This window comes from Poecilia reticulata, chromosome 4, assembly GCF_904066995.2.
Source record: "Poecilia reticulata chromosome 4, P_reticulata-male-v2, whole genome shotgun sequence".
Classification (NCBI taxonomy): domain Eukaryota; kingdom Metazoa; phylum Chordata; class Actinopteri; order Cyprinodontiformes; family Poeciliidae; genus Poecilia; species Poecilia reticulata.
Window position 1 is genome coordinate 24382221 of NC_088833.1, and position 17346 is coordinate 24399566.

The window sequence follows — 17346 nt, forward strand, 5'->3', positions numbered from 1 at the left end:
GAGAATATCTGATTCTTGCGGGATTCTAGCTCATCTTCAGTTCTGATTTCTGTTTCCTGAGGAGCCAAATGTTTTCAATTGGTTCAATTCTGGTGATTTTTTTATTTTTTTTAAATGGCACCAATTCACCGCACATGTCGTCTCAAGATATTTTACAGGAAAAAAAAAATCAATAAAATCCAATCCTACAGATCATTTCCAAGTCGGTTACAAGTGTTCCTACTAGAGGTGTGCCGATCGATCGGTCACCGATCATAATCGGCCGATTTTCGTGAAAAAGTGCATGATTGGCGATCATTGGCTCTTGTTGCCGATACCGATCACCTGCATCTCATTTCGCAGCCTGCCTGTGCAGCTGGTCTCCTCTTTCCTTCACACTGTGCAAACACGCAGCAACAAATCCTAAGCAATGTGGAACTATAACACACTGAGTGACTGGGGAAGTTTGCGTGTTGCGGCGGAAAATTGAAGCACGTCAAAATGCATCAACACAACGAAGCTAATACGACATAACAATGCCATACTTGACGGAGTTTGGCTACATCGAGGCTCACTGCAGTAAAAAAGACATATGGAGGATCAGATGGCAGGTAAAGCAGCGCACAGCTACAAACACTCACCCGGATTAGCATGACGGTCAGAAAGCTAAACAAATAACCCACAAAATTATTCAAGTCTTCGAGCTGCGATGTTCTGCTCTCGCTGTTGAACCACTGCTACGCGCTACAGGTAGTAATATTTCACAGATGGAGCGCCGCTTCTGCTCCACCTGGTAGTGAACTCTCACACCGAACTCTCACACTCAAACAGAGGTTTAAAGCTCTAACCTAAAAAATACATTTTACATACGTATTAAAACTTTCGCTGTCCTAACATGAGACAGATAATCTCTAAAAAAATAATCGATCTCCTTGCTGCTCTGCAAAATGACTCCGCTCAGTCAGAAACAGCCACTCAGAACTAGCAGTAATCAGCTAGCCGCCATGCTATCAGGAAGTTTTCATTCAGTAACTCAGGATTATTTATTGTAATGGAACCTGTATTCACCTCTGAATGTTAAGTTTTATACTTGAATTTTTTGGCAATGTTGAGAGGTTTTATTTAGACTTTTTGCATTATTTAGCCTCTTCAGAGCCTTCATATGTTATCAGTCTGTTAAAAATAGTATTACAAATAGCAGTACAATTTTCAGAATGCCTGTTTTGTTTAGATCTTGGAAAAAGTTATTAAAAACAAGTTTTTGTCCAAATTAAGGTGAATTCCTGGTTCCTTTTTCCACATAATGTAACCGGTAGTGTTTATGATAAAAAAAATAATAATAATAATTATGTGATCGGTATCGGTGATTGGCCCTCATGGGTGATCGGCATCGGAATCGGCAGGAAAAAACCTGATCGGCACATCTCTAGTTCCTACTTATGAAAACATACAGTCAAGTTCATTTTATTCATATTGGTTAAAACATTTTCTGTCAAGGATTCCATAGAGTCTGAGAGGTTTCATGTGAGTTTTAGATTATGAATCCATCCAGTCAGAAATGCTGAAATAAGCAAAGCGTGGTCAGAAAAGATTTTTTTACCACTTTTAGCTGCACAAATGTTTGTATTCAAAAGTTGCTGTGAAACATTATTCAGGAAATGTTTGACTATTTTTATGCACAGTTTTGTACTGATTGATATCTTATCTGCACATCGGAGACTTCATATCTAAGCTTGCATGACTCACATTTTGGATTTTGAGTTGCAGATTAATAAACTGCAGCAATATTGTGGTTCATTTCAGTTCTGAATAGGTTGGTAAAAATGTTTTATTATTATTTATTATTATTACATAAGGACTAAATTGATAGAGTAAAGATCATGAGCCCTTTGGTGCAGTTTACTACTGCATACCTTTTGCCTCGCTCTTTTCCGTGAGCTTCAGTGCTGCATTCTCTTGAATATTTCGTAACTTTTCTTCTTTGCAGAATGTCTTTTTCCAGCTTGCCCTGTAATCAACTTGATCTTAATCCTCCTCCTTTGCAGGTCAGACTCTCCATACCTCAACAGGTGGCAGCCTACATTCAGCAAAAAAGGTCCAGAAAAACTTTAAGAATAACTACGCCTCTGTAGAGTGTGGTGCCAAGATCCTCTCTGCCAACAATGAGGCCAAGGTGAGACGTGTTTCTCTTATGCTACCAACAAACACATGTGCTCTCACATGTCATGCTGTACAAGCAGTGAAATTAACATGATTTCAGATGTTGTGAATGTTGTGTTTGTGCATTTGATGTATGAATGTATTGCTTTTAATAGCAGGAAATGCTTAATTATAAAATTTGCAATGTTTTAGAGTACGTCAGCTATCCTTATGGAAAATATGGACCTTTACATGCTAAATCCATGCAGCACCAAAATCTGGTAGGGCCTCTGTTGCACACCGTTCACTGACTTTACTGCTTTCACAAAACTTCCTCTTCACAAGCGTTTCCCTCTCTGTAGGTTCGTAATAGAGCTCTGTGAGCCGATACAAGTCAAACAGCTGGATATAGCCAACTTTGAGCTTTTCTCTTCAACACCTAAAGACTTTCTAGTTTCCATCAGTGACAGGTAAGCTCTCGTTTTCCCGCATGTCACCACAGTGTTGTGTAAGCTCATAAATCAGGTGCTTGATTTCACCCAGCTGTGTAATGTTAGGCAGCTGTCAGTTCCTCCATTTCTGAGTGTGAGTTATAGCTGTATAACTGTCATTTCGACTAAACCTTACCTCATGCAGCAAAAATATTCAAACGCCTCCAATCCTTGGAATTTTATGTGATAAACAAACACTCAACAATGCATATCTGATGTAAAAGACAAGTGGCGTAAGGTTTTGATGTTTTGTTTTTTTACAGCAAATTATCAAACAGTGTGTCATGCATTTTTATTTTCCAGTCTAATGGGTTGTAGGACAACTTTTTTTCTCCAATTACAGTTGTGTTTTAGGTTGTTGCTGCTAACTTTGTACATTTAGAGACAAGTTTTTGCCCTTTCTGCTTGTGTAAAATAACTTGAGCTGAGTAAGAACGAACGGGGAAAATTAGTTTTTATTGGATTGGATCTTTGATAATTCCTTTGCAGCCTTCAGCAATTTTGCCCCGCAGTATTCCACTGCAACCAGCCTACCGTCAACTCTGAAGAGCTTCAGAGGTTACACTCGTACTTCAGAAACTCGTACTTGCATCATGAAGCTGCCACTACCACGTTTTCATTTAGAGAAAGTTCAGTTTCTGCCACTCAAAGCTCAGTTTTCTTCTCACCTGACAACAGCACCGTCTTTCACATGTCCACTGTGTCACCAAGTGACTTGTGACAACCTGCTGATGAGACTTCCTGTCTTTCTGTCATTAGTTTCTTCCTGCCATTCTTCACAGAACAGCTTTATTATCCTGAGATTAAATTACACACCATGACACACTTTGTAGATTTCTATTTCTAAAAATGTTTGAGCCATGAAACATTTCAAGTTAGGAAAAAAATTGTGTTTAAAATACAGTTTACTTTTACACTTTTGTTCAGCTATAAATGCTATTAGGCCACTTAAATTTAATGAGATTGTTTTGAGTATCCACACAGCACAAGTATGTCATCGTCTCTGCAGTCTTGCCTCCATGTCTGGCTACGTTAGAGTTGCTGTCGTGTTTGTCCAAGACATTATCCCTCAGGATGGATCTCCAGCTAAATCTCAGCAGACCCTCGGACATGATAAATGCACTGTCATTCACATCGACCCTGTGACAACATGCACATTTCACATTTATTGCTCTTTTTGCAGATATCCCACCAACAAGTGGGTGAAGCTGGGTACTTTCCACGCACGTGATGAGCGGATAGTCCAGAGTTTCCCACTGGATGAACAGCTTTATGCTAAATATGTGAAGGTACTCGGCTTCTTTTTTTTTTTTTTTTTGTAGTAAAGCACCTTGGAGTGTTGAATGAACACTGCATTTGTCCTGTAGCCATTTCATCAGTGTAAAATCAACAGCTAAATAAAGTCGAGTGACATGTTTCTCCTGTAAGAACCTGAATTCTTACAATCTTACAGATGTTGTAACCAAGACATCAAACCATGCATTGTGCAAATTTAGAGAACTTCAGTCATTTTTCTTTCTTCTGTATCTTTGATTTCCAAGATCTGGTTAAGTTTAAAGTTTAGAAAGATGGGATTTTATGTGTTTATAACAAGAACTGAGAGGGTTTTGTGGCTAAACGGGTAGAGCAGCTGGAAAAACATTCTGATAAATTGATCCAATCACTTTAAAGTGATTTATAGAAACTTCAGTAACTTTAAGGTTAAACGTTCTTAAACTAGTTATTGTTTACCACATGGAAAATGTTACTTTTAAAATAATACTAATAATGTTAGTGGCACTAACAATACAGGTGGTTGTTTTTAAAATCTTTTTTAACATCATGAAGTCATCACTGTTTTTTGTTTTATGTCAAATAAGCTGTGTTTTTTGTTTGTGCGTTTTAATAAATGGTCACATGAGAATAATACTTTTAACACATTTTCACTTTTTTATTATGTAATCAACTTTTAGATATCCAGTGTTTTTTCGCTTGACTTTATAATGTTTGGACTAGTCATGAATGTTGAAATGCAAACATTCAACATCTCTGTGTTCATCTGAATGTGTGTGGATGTACTGAATGCGTTTCTCTCTTATCTCACTGCTCTGTATTTGCAGCTCTGGCATGTTAGTTTATTGCTTTTACTAGTATTTTTTATGTAATGAGTAGATGTTCTCTGTGTGAGTCGTCATTTCTCTTTTTGTTTAGCTTAATAGTTGCTTTTATTACACACAAATTGTTTTTTTGTATGTAGAGCTTGTCTGTGCATGTTTTCCATCGTTTGTTCACAATTTCTCACTTGCCCTGAAGTATCTCTCTGCTGTGCTTTGCTTTGCTTGTGAAGTGAAACTGTACAATTTGTTTTATCTGAAAGCTGAAATGTTTGCAGATTCTTGACTTGCTTGTAGCTCGATACGATCTTTACTGATTGCTTTTTCTTGTTTTATTTCTCTCTTACTCTGTCCCTCTCCTGCTCTTCCGCTCACATCAGATGTTCATCAAATACATAAAGGTTAGCACTCTTCTCCTGCTGTCAGAGCCTCAGATGTGCTAAAAACATAAAGGGTGACTTATCTTAATGGATGGCCTTTAGCTAGACTTCTTCCCTTTTTGCATGTGGAATATGTTAAAGGGTTAAAACATGTACACAGTTTGTATTATCACAACCTTATGCTTCTCAAATGGTGGATATTGGTGTATGAAGTGGGCATATAAAGGCTTTTTTTAAAATGTCTTTTATTTAAATGTTATTTTACTTTAAGAATTTGCTTGTTTTGCCTGCAGGTTGAGCTCCTCTCTCACTTTGGAGCCGAACACTTCTGTCCCCTCAGTCTCATCAGGTAGAATCTTAAATGGCTGAATTTAAATTATTAAACAATCCTAAACATGAACTTTTTTTTTTATTCCTGAATCATATTTGAACAAGGATTCACATTTCCCTGACAGAACATTTATTTTCACTTTTGTTTTTCTTCTAAGGTGTTTAAGATGTGGATTTACAGCTTTACAGCAGGTTACCCAGAGACATTTCAAGTTCACTGCTGTGTTTATCCCTCAGGCTGTCGTACTTCAAACTTTAAACTGCAGCTCTTTAAATGGCAATATTTGCCGTATTAAAAAAATGTTTCCTGTAATTCATGGGTGGGGAAGATATTTAGGAACCAGTTTAACAACCTAAATCTGTCTCTGTGCTTGTCAAGTCTTCCATACTGTCTCATTGTAGTTTTAAGAAGTTTTCTTTTTACATCTTTCACTTGTACAATAGTTCAAACATGCAAAGTATAGCAATCTAGTGAAATTCACTTCCTGCATTTGTTGCATAGTGCAGTTTAGCTCTTTTTACATTCAGAATAATGGCTTTCGTTTTTGAGAAACGCATGTTGGTCTCTCTAAGGCACTTTGTACACATTCAGGGGTTAAAATGACCATAAAACAAACATATTTTATATATGCAAGCATGCAGTGTTTAGTAGGGAAAGTAATATTTCTATGCCATGTTATTAAATCCCAAACTCAGAAGTGAGTTTCTGCATTTGCTTTTACCCTTCAAAATGAACTTGAACATTAACTTTTTTCCTGCCCAAAGCACACATGTCACAGTCACAAAATGTATTGTTTCAACTGAAATCTGAGAGATGTGCCATGCATGAAGCACGTTCAGCTCTTTTTACTGATAACCCTAAATAAAACCCAGTGGTACCAGTACTTTCAGTTGTTCACCAAACACTGCAGGGTTCATCTGGGTGCAATTTAATCTGGGTTATAAATCCAGGTGTTCACAAAGGCCTCAGGATTAGGAGAATATCTGTGATTAGACTTTGAAACAACTCTCAGACCCTGATTTGACTGAGCTTGAGCTGTTTAACAGAGGAAAATGAGTAATAAATTTTGGCTCCAGATGTTTAAAGCTGGTAAACTTGTCTAACTCTTCAGATATTTATTGGCAAAAAAATGTGAAAAGCGGATTTCTTCTACTTTGCAATTATGAATGAATTTCTAATCATCTGGAACATAAAATGTGAGAAAAATTCATTGAATTTTGTTAGTTGATGTGAAAAGACAACTGTGTTGAATATGTTTGGAAGGAAAGTAGGCTGTTTTTTTGTAATGCGTTACTCTTGTTGTGTAGGGTGTTTGGCACCAGCATGGTGGAGGAGTACGAGGAGATAGCAGATTCCCAGTATCCCTCAGAGAGGCTGGAGTATCTGGATGAAGACTATGGTGAGATGCTGAAGTGCAGTCAAAGGAAATGTAATCAGCTAGACAGATCTGATTATCCATCGCTTGCAGCTGCAAGCTAAATAATTCAACTCCAAAGGATTTTACTTTACTTTTTAATTTAGTTGTCCAGTACCTGCTGCTTATAAAACCACATCACATTTAGATCACATGTTCTCTACATCCGTTTGTTTCTTTCATTTTCAGATCCTCTTATTCAGCCTTGATGTGAAATGTTTTTGCCAACTTTGTTGACTTGTCTTGCAATTGTGTACAGACTATCCTCCTGGTTATCAACCATCAGAAGAAAAGGTTTCTAAAAACCTGCTTGGATCAGCAACCAGTATGTGCATACACACACACACAAACCCTTATGCTCATATTTGCATATGTAGTCACTTTACTGTCTAAAGACCAAATGTGTATAGATGCATCCCAACTAGAGATGTGCCGATCAGGTTTTTTCCTGCCGATTCCGATCACCTATAAGGGCCAATCACCGATACGATCACATAATTTTTTTTTTTAAAATCATAAACACTACCGGTTACATTATGTGGGAAAAGGAACCATGAATTCACCTTAATTTAGACAAAAACTTGTTTTTAATAACTTTTTCCAAGAAGAAAACTAAACAAAACAGGCATTCTGCAAATTGTACTGCTATCTGTAATACTATCTTTAACAGACTGATAACATATGAAGGCTCTGAAGAGGCTAAATAATGCAAAAAGTCTAAATAAAACCTCTCAACATTGCCAAAAAATTAAAGTATAAAACTTAACATTCAAATGTGAATACAGGTTCCATTACAATAAATAATCCCGAGTTACTGAATGAAAACTTCCTGATAGCATGGCGGCTAGCTGATTACTGCTAGTTCTGAGTGGCTGTTTCTGACTGAGCGGAGTCATTTTGCAGAGCAGCAAGGAGATCGATTATTTTTTTCAGAGATTATCTGTCTCATGTTAGGACAGCGAAAGTTTTAATAAGTATGTAAAATGTATTTTTTAGGTTAGATGCTGCAGCTTTGAACAGAGGTTTAAAGCTGCGTGACAGCTTTAAACCTCTGAGTGAGAGTTCAGTGTGAGAGTTCACTACCAGGTGGAGCAGAAGCGGCGCTCTGTCTGTGAAATATTACTACCTGTAGCGCGTAGCAGTGGTTCAACAGCGAGAGCAGAACCAGCGTCTTACATCGCAGCTCGAAGACTTAAATAATTTTGCGGGTTATTTGTTTAGCTTTCTGACCGTCATGCTAATCTGGGTGAGTGTTTGTAGCTGTGCGCTGCTTTACCTGCTATCTGATCCTCCATATGTCTTTTACTGCAGTGAGCCTCGATGTAGCCAAACTCCGTCAAGTATGGCATTGTTTTCATGCCATATTAGATTTGTCGTGTTGATGCATTTTGACATGCTTCACCCCCGACACCGAGGTAATTTTCCGCAGCAACACGCAAACTTCTCTATTCACTCAGTGCGATATAGTTCCACACGACATCGCTTAGGATTTGTTGCTGCGCGTTTGCGCAATGTGAAGGAAAGAGACCAGCTGCACAGGCAGGCTGCGAAATGAGAAGCAGGTGATTGGTTTGTGTGATTGGCAAGAAGAGATCGTGATCGGCGATCACCGATCATACACTTTTTCACAGAAATCAGCCGATTATGATCGGTGGCCGATCGATCGGCACACCTCTAATCCCAACAGTGTAATAAATATCTGACACCCACTATAAGGTTGTTGGAACATTGTGGAAACATTGCGCAATGTTTTAAGATGATTGACTTCTTTTTATATCTAAAGTAAAAAAAATTCAAAATTGAAGTGTATAAAAACTCAGTACTTCCAAAAGTCAGGCTGCATCCAAATATGTCAAATTATTGATTTTTAAAAGATTGTATATTTTCCTTTTATATAGCTGTATTGTAATGTTTATATGGCCTCATCATAAATGTTGCAGTTCATTAGTGGTTCAACACTTTAAACTCCAGAAGTCTTAACTTTTTGCTTATTTTGCTTTTTTGTGTGTGTGTGAATATTTGTTTTTGCTGTTGTTTTATTGTCTCTAAATGAAAAGCTACAACTTTTACAAGCAGCTGTGGTTTCATAAAGTGGGCAAACGGCCCTAACTTTATGAGCTCAGTCAAGTATAAATTTATTCCTCTGTTAGCAGAGTTGAATGTTTTAGTAGTATTTTAGCAAGCTTGCTATCATAAATCCATATGCTGGCTTTCTTTGGATGCATAAAACTTCACAATTTGCTTTTTATCTCTTCATTTAAACACAACATGCCACTCCAGAAATAGACTTTTGTTTTTCTGCACCCTGAATTAGCCAATGTAGCACTGGAGGATCCCTCCCAAACACCATAAAGCAGTAAACACATCAGCAGGGCATTTTGTGTTCTCTTGCTTTGTTGGAACGCTTTGGAAAGGATGTGGGGAGGGAAAAATCAAAGAACACAAGTGGTAGAGAAGTCGGAAAAACTGAAATAATCAGGAAACACTTTCAGCATCAGATTGGATTGTATGTGAAAATGAAAAAAAAAAATGGTAGTTGATGCCATAGTGTTGGGAGTTACACGTTCACAGATGAAGTGAAGCGTGTTTCTGTTTCTGTTCTCCAGATGCAATCCTCAACATGGTGAACAACATTGCTGCTAACGTCCTCGGTGGCAAGCCGGACATAGAGGGTGGAGCAGAATTAGGAGGTACTCGCTGTTCACTCTGTGAAATATTGATGTCCGTCTGGTTTCTTCACATTTTATACGTTATAGTCCTCAACAGAAAATCAACCCCAATCTATGTAACCTAATAGACATTTCACCTTCACTGCACTTGACGCCGTTTCAATTTTCTGACGTTAAAACATCCAAGGTTTTTCTTTTTTCGTTTGTACATCGAAGTACTAATGTTGAGACCTTTTTAATATAACAAAAACCCAACAAAATGGACTTGAGACACTAATGCTACTATTACTCATAAATAATAGTAGCATTTTAAGCAACTATTACAAAAATCTGCCATCAGTATTTGATGTTTGTTCTAGGCAGAGTTGCATTAAACAGTTAATGCTTCTATAGAGTCCCGCCCAATTCTGGGAATCATACCTGTATGATGAATGATTTTTTTTTTCTTTTATTCCCATAAATGGGTTAGTGTGTCGTAATCTTTACACAAAAAGCCACATAAAGCCAACACCTGGAAATGCACGCCTGTCGGTAATCTCTGTTTATACACTCTGAAATGCTTCATCTAAATGAAATGTACTTATTGAAGCATTTTAGTGAGCGACAAGCACTTACTTTCGTCTTGCCATACAATAAAAAGATAAAGTTTTGGCTGTCATCTGTACTGAGTCAGCCTCTTTTTCTATTTTGTTGAGCAGCCACTCCTCCGCTGCAGCCAGCATGAAGTACAACAGGTTTGTCCATAGAAGTTGGTCTGTCCTTTCTAGGTTGGTGACGTCATAACTCATCGTTTAGGAAAAAAATCATTCATAGAGATTTAACTGTCATGAATTATTTGTTCTTTGGAGCAGCAAATTATTCAGTTGTTGCCTGTCCATACATGCCTCTACAGAGGAAAGTTGGGAGACAATTTGAGTGATTCCCCTGAATCGATTGCATCGTTGGTTTAAAGTGCGTCATACTGACGCCTTTAGTTCATTCTTTTTATGAAAGTACATTGATTGCAGATGAAACTGAAGTAGATAAGCTGATATTATATATGGGTGGACGCTCATCATTTCCACCTTTTTTGTAACTTTAGATTTGTGCTTTTGATTTATTGTTACAGAAAAGTGAGTAATGTGGAAACAAGACATCCTATAAAAGTGTTTTATTTTCTAACAAATTCAGACATAAGTACTTTTATATCAATTTTAATTCGGAGAAATTCCAGTAAAACAAAAATAATAATAAACAATGCATTTAAAATTAAACACTAAGAGTGAACATAATGATGAGATCAAACAAGCTGCCGGAGGCGTCCAGAAAGATGTAGCAGTTTTCGAGTCCGAGGGATTTACATTTTTTTTAAATCCAACATAAATAAACGGTCTACAATTGGAGAGGGGTGATGTGAAACAATCTGTAAGAGAAAAAAATAAAGTTATGACGAATCCAAACCCTGCAACATGTCAATCACTCATAGCATACCAGTATATCGACACAACACTGTGTGAGAGTTAAGAAATTTGTCGTGGACCGAGTCAAAGTCCAGATCTTTTTCCTTGGCTACAAAACAAATTTTTATTGATTCATAACTTGGTAAAACCAGGTTGTTGTTTTTTTTTTTTTTTTGTCGGAGTGCAGATAAATCATATTTTTCCAGTGATTTTTAAAAAATGGAAGTTGACAACAGCATATGAAATTTAATAAAGCTGTGATAATTTTTTTCACAAGGCTGAATGTGGTGAAATCAGCCAAACCTCAAAGAGGCTTCAGCTGTCAGACAGACCAGCACAGTTCCTCTTTTTGTTCACTCTGCTTGTCTTGTCTTTTTTTTTGTGTGTGTGTCATTTTCTGCCTTTCCTCCACTCTCTGTAACCACTAGCTGCTCAGTCTTTCCACATATTGTTTATATTACCTCCTTTTAAAACTGGGTCACTGAGTGTACGTAAAGCCAGAGTGTGTGCTGAAGGACCCAGATGTTTACTCTGCCTCTGACTGGAGGTCTTTACTAACTTTTCAGCAGGACTTTGGCCGTCTGTTTCCAGCTATGCTGGAACCGCGGGGGGGCTGACGCCAAAACTTCTAGTAGCTCTGTTTACCACACGGAGAGCTTTCTGAGAATGACTCAGCTTTTTTTTTTTTTTCTCCCACTGCGATCATGTTTAAGTGGGGGGTTAAAAAAAAAAGAACACTTTTCCATTTGATATGAAAAATAGTTAGAAAAACGGTTTGCAAAAGCAACAGAAGTGGAGCAGATTTCTCGTTGCCTTTCTTTAAAAAGGAGCATGTGTTACTCCTGGCCCCTCACAGCTAAAGAGCCTGATTCCAATTTACACCCACAAAGTTGGAGGCAGGCTGCAGGAGAGCTCAGTTCAAACTGGTCTGAACTGGTTCTCCTTTTACAAGGAACAGGCATACTCTACAATACGTCTACCTGCAATGGCTGTCAAAGGAAGCTGGGCTATTATTCAACTGCTGAATTATGTTTTTCACCCTCACTGATCTGATGCATACTGTATATCTTCTTATTAGTTTATTCTTTTTGTTAAAATCACAGGCAATACAACGGAGGAGAGGAGTGAAAAGAAGGCGAGCACAGACGGGAAAGTTGTCTCACCTGAATCCTCTCGCGGCTCCGCAGAGTAAGATCAACCAAAGATTTAAGCGTGTTGCACAATTGTATTCTTTAATCTGACACCCCTAACACATCCAGTGCATATTAAAATGGTCTAATCAAAGTCAAGACTGTGAAGAAATTTAGCATCACAGGGCATCCTAATCCAATCTGACTTAAGAGTCAGGCAGGCTGAGAACACACGGACGCCTCACTTCGCATTTCTTAATTGTGAAACATTTTGAAAGCCTTGTATCCATTTCTGTATCTCTTTATGCTAAGTCTGTTGACCTCATAAAATTATATAAAATATCCCCAAGTTTTAAATAGGGGTATCCTGTTGAAACTTTTTCCACTTCAGATGTGATAAAATTTCGCAGCTTTGAGAATATTGACCTGATATATCAGTGCCAAACGTACAGACTTTTATTACTTATTTTGTAGTATTGAATGTTAGAAAAGGCTCGACTAAGTGATGTTATTCAGAGAACAATAGTCGACAACAATATTCATGAGAACAGTTGACACATTTATTATTAACGAATGGGTTTATGTGAAGATCACAAGCTCAGTTGGATAGAAATGCTGCGACAGTGCGTCTATCTGAGATTCTAGATGCAATATCGGAAATCCGATTTTGATTTCCAATATCAATGTGGGATCAGGGTAACTTGATAAAATCTAAACCGTTAATACTTTTGCAAGACTATGTTGGCCAGTAAAATACACTAAATGCCTGTTTTTATGTTTTTCCTCAGTCTGGACTCTGAAAAGTCTGAACAACCTGCATTGGAGGAGGACTCCAATGCCTCTAGTGACTCTAGTTCTTCCTCCTCGTTACCCAAATCCAGCGAAGACAGACAGATTGTCACACTTGTGGAGGAGGACGAAGATGAAGAGCCAAAACAGTCGACTGTGACGCTGCTGGAGGAGGATGTAGAGGAAGAGGAGGAGAAGGGCGAGGAAAAAGCAAGGAGGGATGCTGACAGGAACCAGTGGGAGAGTCAGACATACTGTCCTTTCTCGTCCCTGTCCTCCCTGTCTTTGTCCTGCATGGCCACGCTGCCGGAGCTGCTTCACCGCTGGTGCTCCGCCAGGCTGGCAAAGGAACGCCTGCGCAGCCTCAGGAGGCGGCAGCTTCACACTCACAGCCAGACTCATGAGAGCATCCCTGTCCTGACACACACGACCCCACCCATCCCTGTCCCGTCGCCGACCCAGGAAGTCGTCCTCCCTTTGACAGAGAAACCTCCAGATCCAGAAGTGCTGCAGGATAAAGTAAACGAGGGGAAGCCCTCTGCTGAGGTACAGACTGATTTACAACTTAGAGTTCAACCAGCTGATATTTATACTCCAGAGCTCAACGTGGTACTGGAGCCCAGCAGGACTGCCACCATTCCTCCCCACAGTTCATCAGCACCTCAAAGCACCTTAATGCAACCCACCCCCACACACGAGGAGAAGCCGTTGCCTCCTGTAAAGGACGAATCCCTGGACCTCGTCCCCACTCCTCCCCTCCAAGCTGCCTCAATCCCAGAGACGCAGCAGGCAATCAGCGCCGCATCAACACTTTCCGTCGGTCCTCCCCCACAGGCTCCTTCTCCTGAGACGGCCTCTTCTGTTTTCTTGGTGACTCCCGTCAAAGAGCAGCCCGTACTTTCTCTTCCTACCGCATCGAGACCAGAGAACCTTCTGCCCCCTCCTACCGAGCTGCCAGCCGCCATCCCAGCAGCCGACAGCCACACAGACTCCTTAAAGCCGGCTACCGACATCGGTGGGAGCAAACAAAAACAGAACACAGACGCTCCTCAAATCCAGGCAGAGCAGGGGAGCAGTCTCTCCCAAACAGGAGAGCCCCATCGGACTGAGGACTCCGTGGAAGAGGAACTGTTAAACACTAACATCCAGCGAACGGCGACTGATTTCTACGCAGAGCTGCAGAACGGAGGAGATTACACGGGGGGAACGCTGAACGGCAACGGCATGTTGCTAAACGGAGGCGGCGTCGTTCACGGCTCCAGTCAGAAGGAGAGCGTGTTCATGAGGCTGAACAACAGGATCAAAGCTCTGGAGATGAACATGAGTCTGTCCAGCAGATACCTGGAGGAGCTGAGTCAGAGGTAAAACTCTTCAGGAATCCTTAATTTAATATCTGTTAAAATCCTGCAGTATTAGCTTAGTTGTTAAATTTGGAGAACTATACGAAACATTGTCATTTGTTTTTCTCCTCCTCTCCAGGTACCGTAAACAGATGGAGGAGATGCAAAAAGCCTTTAACAAGACCATCATAAAGCTACAGAACACCTCCCGCATTGCTGAGGAGCAGGTCAAGCAAAACCCAAATACCGTGAAACAACTTGACCCGTTAGCATTATCATTACTTTACAACTGAACCACGCTTTTTGTTCTGTTCTGTAAACAAATACAGGACCAGAAGCAGACCGATTCCATCCAGCTTTTGCAGAGCCAGTTGGAGGACGTTACCAAGCTGATGCTCAATCTTACAGCTACAGTGAGCCAGCTGCAACGAGAGGTGGCAAACACACTATTGTTGACACACTATCTTCGTGCATGCATTTCAAAAATAAAAATAAAAGAAGTAGCTCATATTGACACACTCTATGTACTGAAAGAACAACCAAATATGCACAAATACAAAGTTGTACTTCTGCAAAAAGTTGCATGTGAGCAAAGGGAAAGCTTATACCGCTGGCATGGGCATCCTGACTGTTGTGGGGCTTTGCAAATCCATAGGTAGTAAACTAAGATCCACTGACACATTTCTCTTAAAACCAGCATTAATTTCTTCAGCAATTTTGCTGCTGCCTCAAAAGGGTTAGTGCACCTTTAAACCATCCTCCACCTTACGATAAAGGTGAAGGATGGTTTGGAGGAAAATTGTGAATTGAAAGCTCTTGAAACCTATTGTTATACTTTTCTGCTCATCTCAGGTTGACATTTAAAAAAAGATAATGACTTTACTGAAAGTTTACATTTGATTGTAGAGTACGTTTTATTGTCCTATCTACTGACTTGTCCAGATTTCTACAGGACAATAAGTTGTTCATCTCCACATGGTGCCCACATGGATTAAATGCATGAAAAATGTGCTGCATGTGAAATGAATTGAGAGCAGCTAATTGTTACGCAGCTGGTATCTCCCAGAGAGGAATTTCTATTAAATTTGTACACCACACCCAGAAAATTCCCCACGTTGCCTAAATCAAAAGTTTGTGCAGTTCTTGCAGTCCACACATAATTCTTTGGGTGTTTTGATCACTTTTATCTAATCTATTTATTTTTCTGACCGATCATTTCCACTGCAGGTGTCTGACCGTCAGAGCTACCTGGTGCTCTCTCTGGTTCTCTGCCTGTTGCTGGGCGTCCTGCTTTGTCTGCAGTGCTGCCGCAGTTCGTCCCCCAAGCCTAAAGCCAAATTCACCCCCCTTCCCAAGAGCAACCACTACCCCAGCCCCAAGAGGTTTGCCTCGCCCTCTTTGTCTGACACTCTTCCAGTGAATGTAACACTTTGTCTCTGCATGCGTCCCATTTGAAGCTCCTCGAATTACTCAACTCCTGTCAGAGATGTATGGGATTTCTGGAACATGTTGGACTTCTTTGTTAAACACCATCAAGTCCTGTCCTACCTACTGAAGTGAGCTTGACGACAAGGTTAATAACCCGCTATAACGTCATTCGTGTTTTCCCTCTTCAGATGTTTCTCTTCTTACGACGACATGAATCTAAGACGTAGGGTCGCCTCCCCGCTCGTTCGCTCCAAGTCGTTTCAGCTTTCATCAACGGAAGGTGAGATCCCTCGCCACTCTCGACACGTCTCTCCTTCAACTTAAATTTTTTTTTTTTAAGTCTGTTACTCTTTTAGTCACTGTCACTGAAACCTAAGCAGCGATTATACTTGACACCACAGTCACCGCATTGCAAAGGCTTGTCACAACTATTTCAGGCCAGCTGCTTTTAAACGCTGCGCTGCAGTGCCCAGGCATTTCCAAAAACTCTGTTCATTTTCTCCATCGCTCACTTGGAAAACCTTTTGCTGTTTGCTCATGCCAGCCAGAGCCAAGAGGCCACAGTTGGAAAGCTTTAACCTGCAGCGCCTTGCAAAAATGTTCATTCCTCTTTTGAAGATTTTCACATTACAACCACAAAACGGCATTGCTCATTTGATTTTGATTTTGTGTGATATACCTACAGGATGGAGTGACATAATAAAAAGTCGTATTATCTGTGCTGCCTGTGTAGTTTGTAACAAACATGGAGAGGAAGATGCTTTGGTTAGATGACAAATTTGCACTTTTTGGAGTTCAGGGAAAGTTTCAAGAGTCAGAAAACTAACATTGCCCCTAAATTCAGCCATGGTGGTGGCAGCACAACTCTTAACTGAGCAGTGATAGGAAAACCAGGTCAGTTGATTGAAGTTAAACTAAATTTTGAATAAATAAGAAAAAAAAAACAAAAACAAACCCTGAGGCCTTGTTTGAGGTTCACCTTCTAGCATGACAAGGACCCAAACCTTACAGCCAAAGCTACAATTTCTGTATTAGGAGAGTCTAGTCAAAGTACATTCATGACTCCAATCCACAGTCTCTGGAAAATACTTGCGAAATCGTTTACAGATGCAGTCCAGCTAATCAGACCGAGCTTGATTCATTTTGAGAAAAATAGGCAAAAATGTATGTACAAATGCATGCCGCACTTTTCAGATTGTTTAAAACTCTTGAAGAACAGTGCATTATTTTCCTTCCACTTCACATCGATGCATTGCTTTTTGCTGCTCTGTGCATAAACTCCCAATAAAACTCATTGAAGTCTGTTCTAAGACGTCAAAGCAGAATGTGGAAAGTGTCAGTGGTTATGAATAGTTTTACAAGGCGCCGTACACCGCCCCCTACTGGCCATTGCTGCTCCGCTGTGTGTGCGTGTGTGAGAGCCTCTCGCCCTTGAGGCGGCGCGGCTGTTGTTGCCAGCTTGTGTCCACATGCAGGCTTCTGGAGTGTAATAATAGAGCACAATGCTTCACTGGCTCATGCTAGATGTTTTGCAAGTAGTGACGCCTATTGAACCAGCAGAATCTGTATTTCCTACTATATTACTTTGATGTTAGAATATATATTTGTTTGACTTATTAGTTTTTCTTTCCGCTTTCTCACATCTGTAATCTATAATCAGAAGGTAGTGGTAGTTTTGGTTTTTTTCCACCTTTTTGTTACAAGTAAAAACTACTTGCAAGGTC

General features: G+C 39.8%; 1 protein-coding gene across 6 annotated transcripts in view; it reads left to right on the top strand.

The window, feature by feature from the left end:
* Window positions 1-17346, top strand: part of suco (SUN domain containing ossification factor) — a 42890-nt gene that overhangs the window by 21166 nt on the left and 4378 nt on the right. For 5 of the 6 annotated variants that reach the window (XM_081606526.1, XM_081606527.1, XM_008407366.3 and 2 more), the window contains 15 exons: window positions 2025-2152; window positions 2332-2399; window positions 2481-2588; window positions 3793-3898; window positions 5083-5103; window positions 5376-5431; window positions 6721-6812; window positions 7087-7152; window positions 9434-9517; window positions 12039-12123; window positions 12854-14215; window positions 14334-14421; window positions 14524-14628; window positions 15422-15576; window positions 15811-15902. In XM_081606526.1, the coding sequence (XP_081462652.1) occupies window positions 2025-2152; window positions 2332-2399; window positions 2481-2588; window positions 3793-3898; window positions 5083-5103; window positions 5376-5431; window positions 6721-6812; window positions 7087-7152; window positions 9434-9517; window positions 12039-12123; window positions 12854-14215; window positions 14334-14421; window positions 14524-14628; window positions 15422-15576; window positions 15811-15902 (2616 nt within the window). The remainder of the gene's footprint in view (window positions 1-2024; window positions 2153-2331; window positions 2400-2480; window positions 2589-3792; window positions 3899-5082; window positions 5104-5375; window positions 5432-6720; window positions 6813-7086; window positions 7153-9433; window positions 9518-12038; window positions 12124-12853; window positions 14216-14333; window positions 14422-14523; window positions 14629-15421; window positions 15577-15810; window positions 15903-17346) is intronic. The other variant, XM_081606528.1, reaches the window with a different exon arrangement.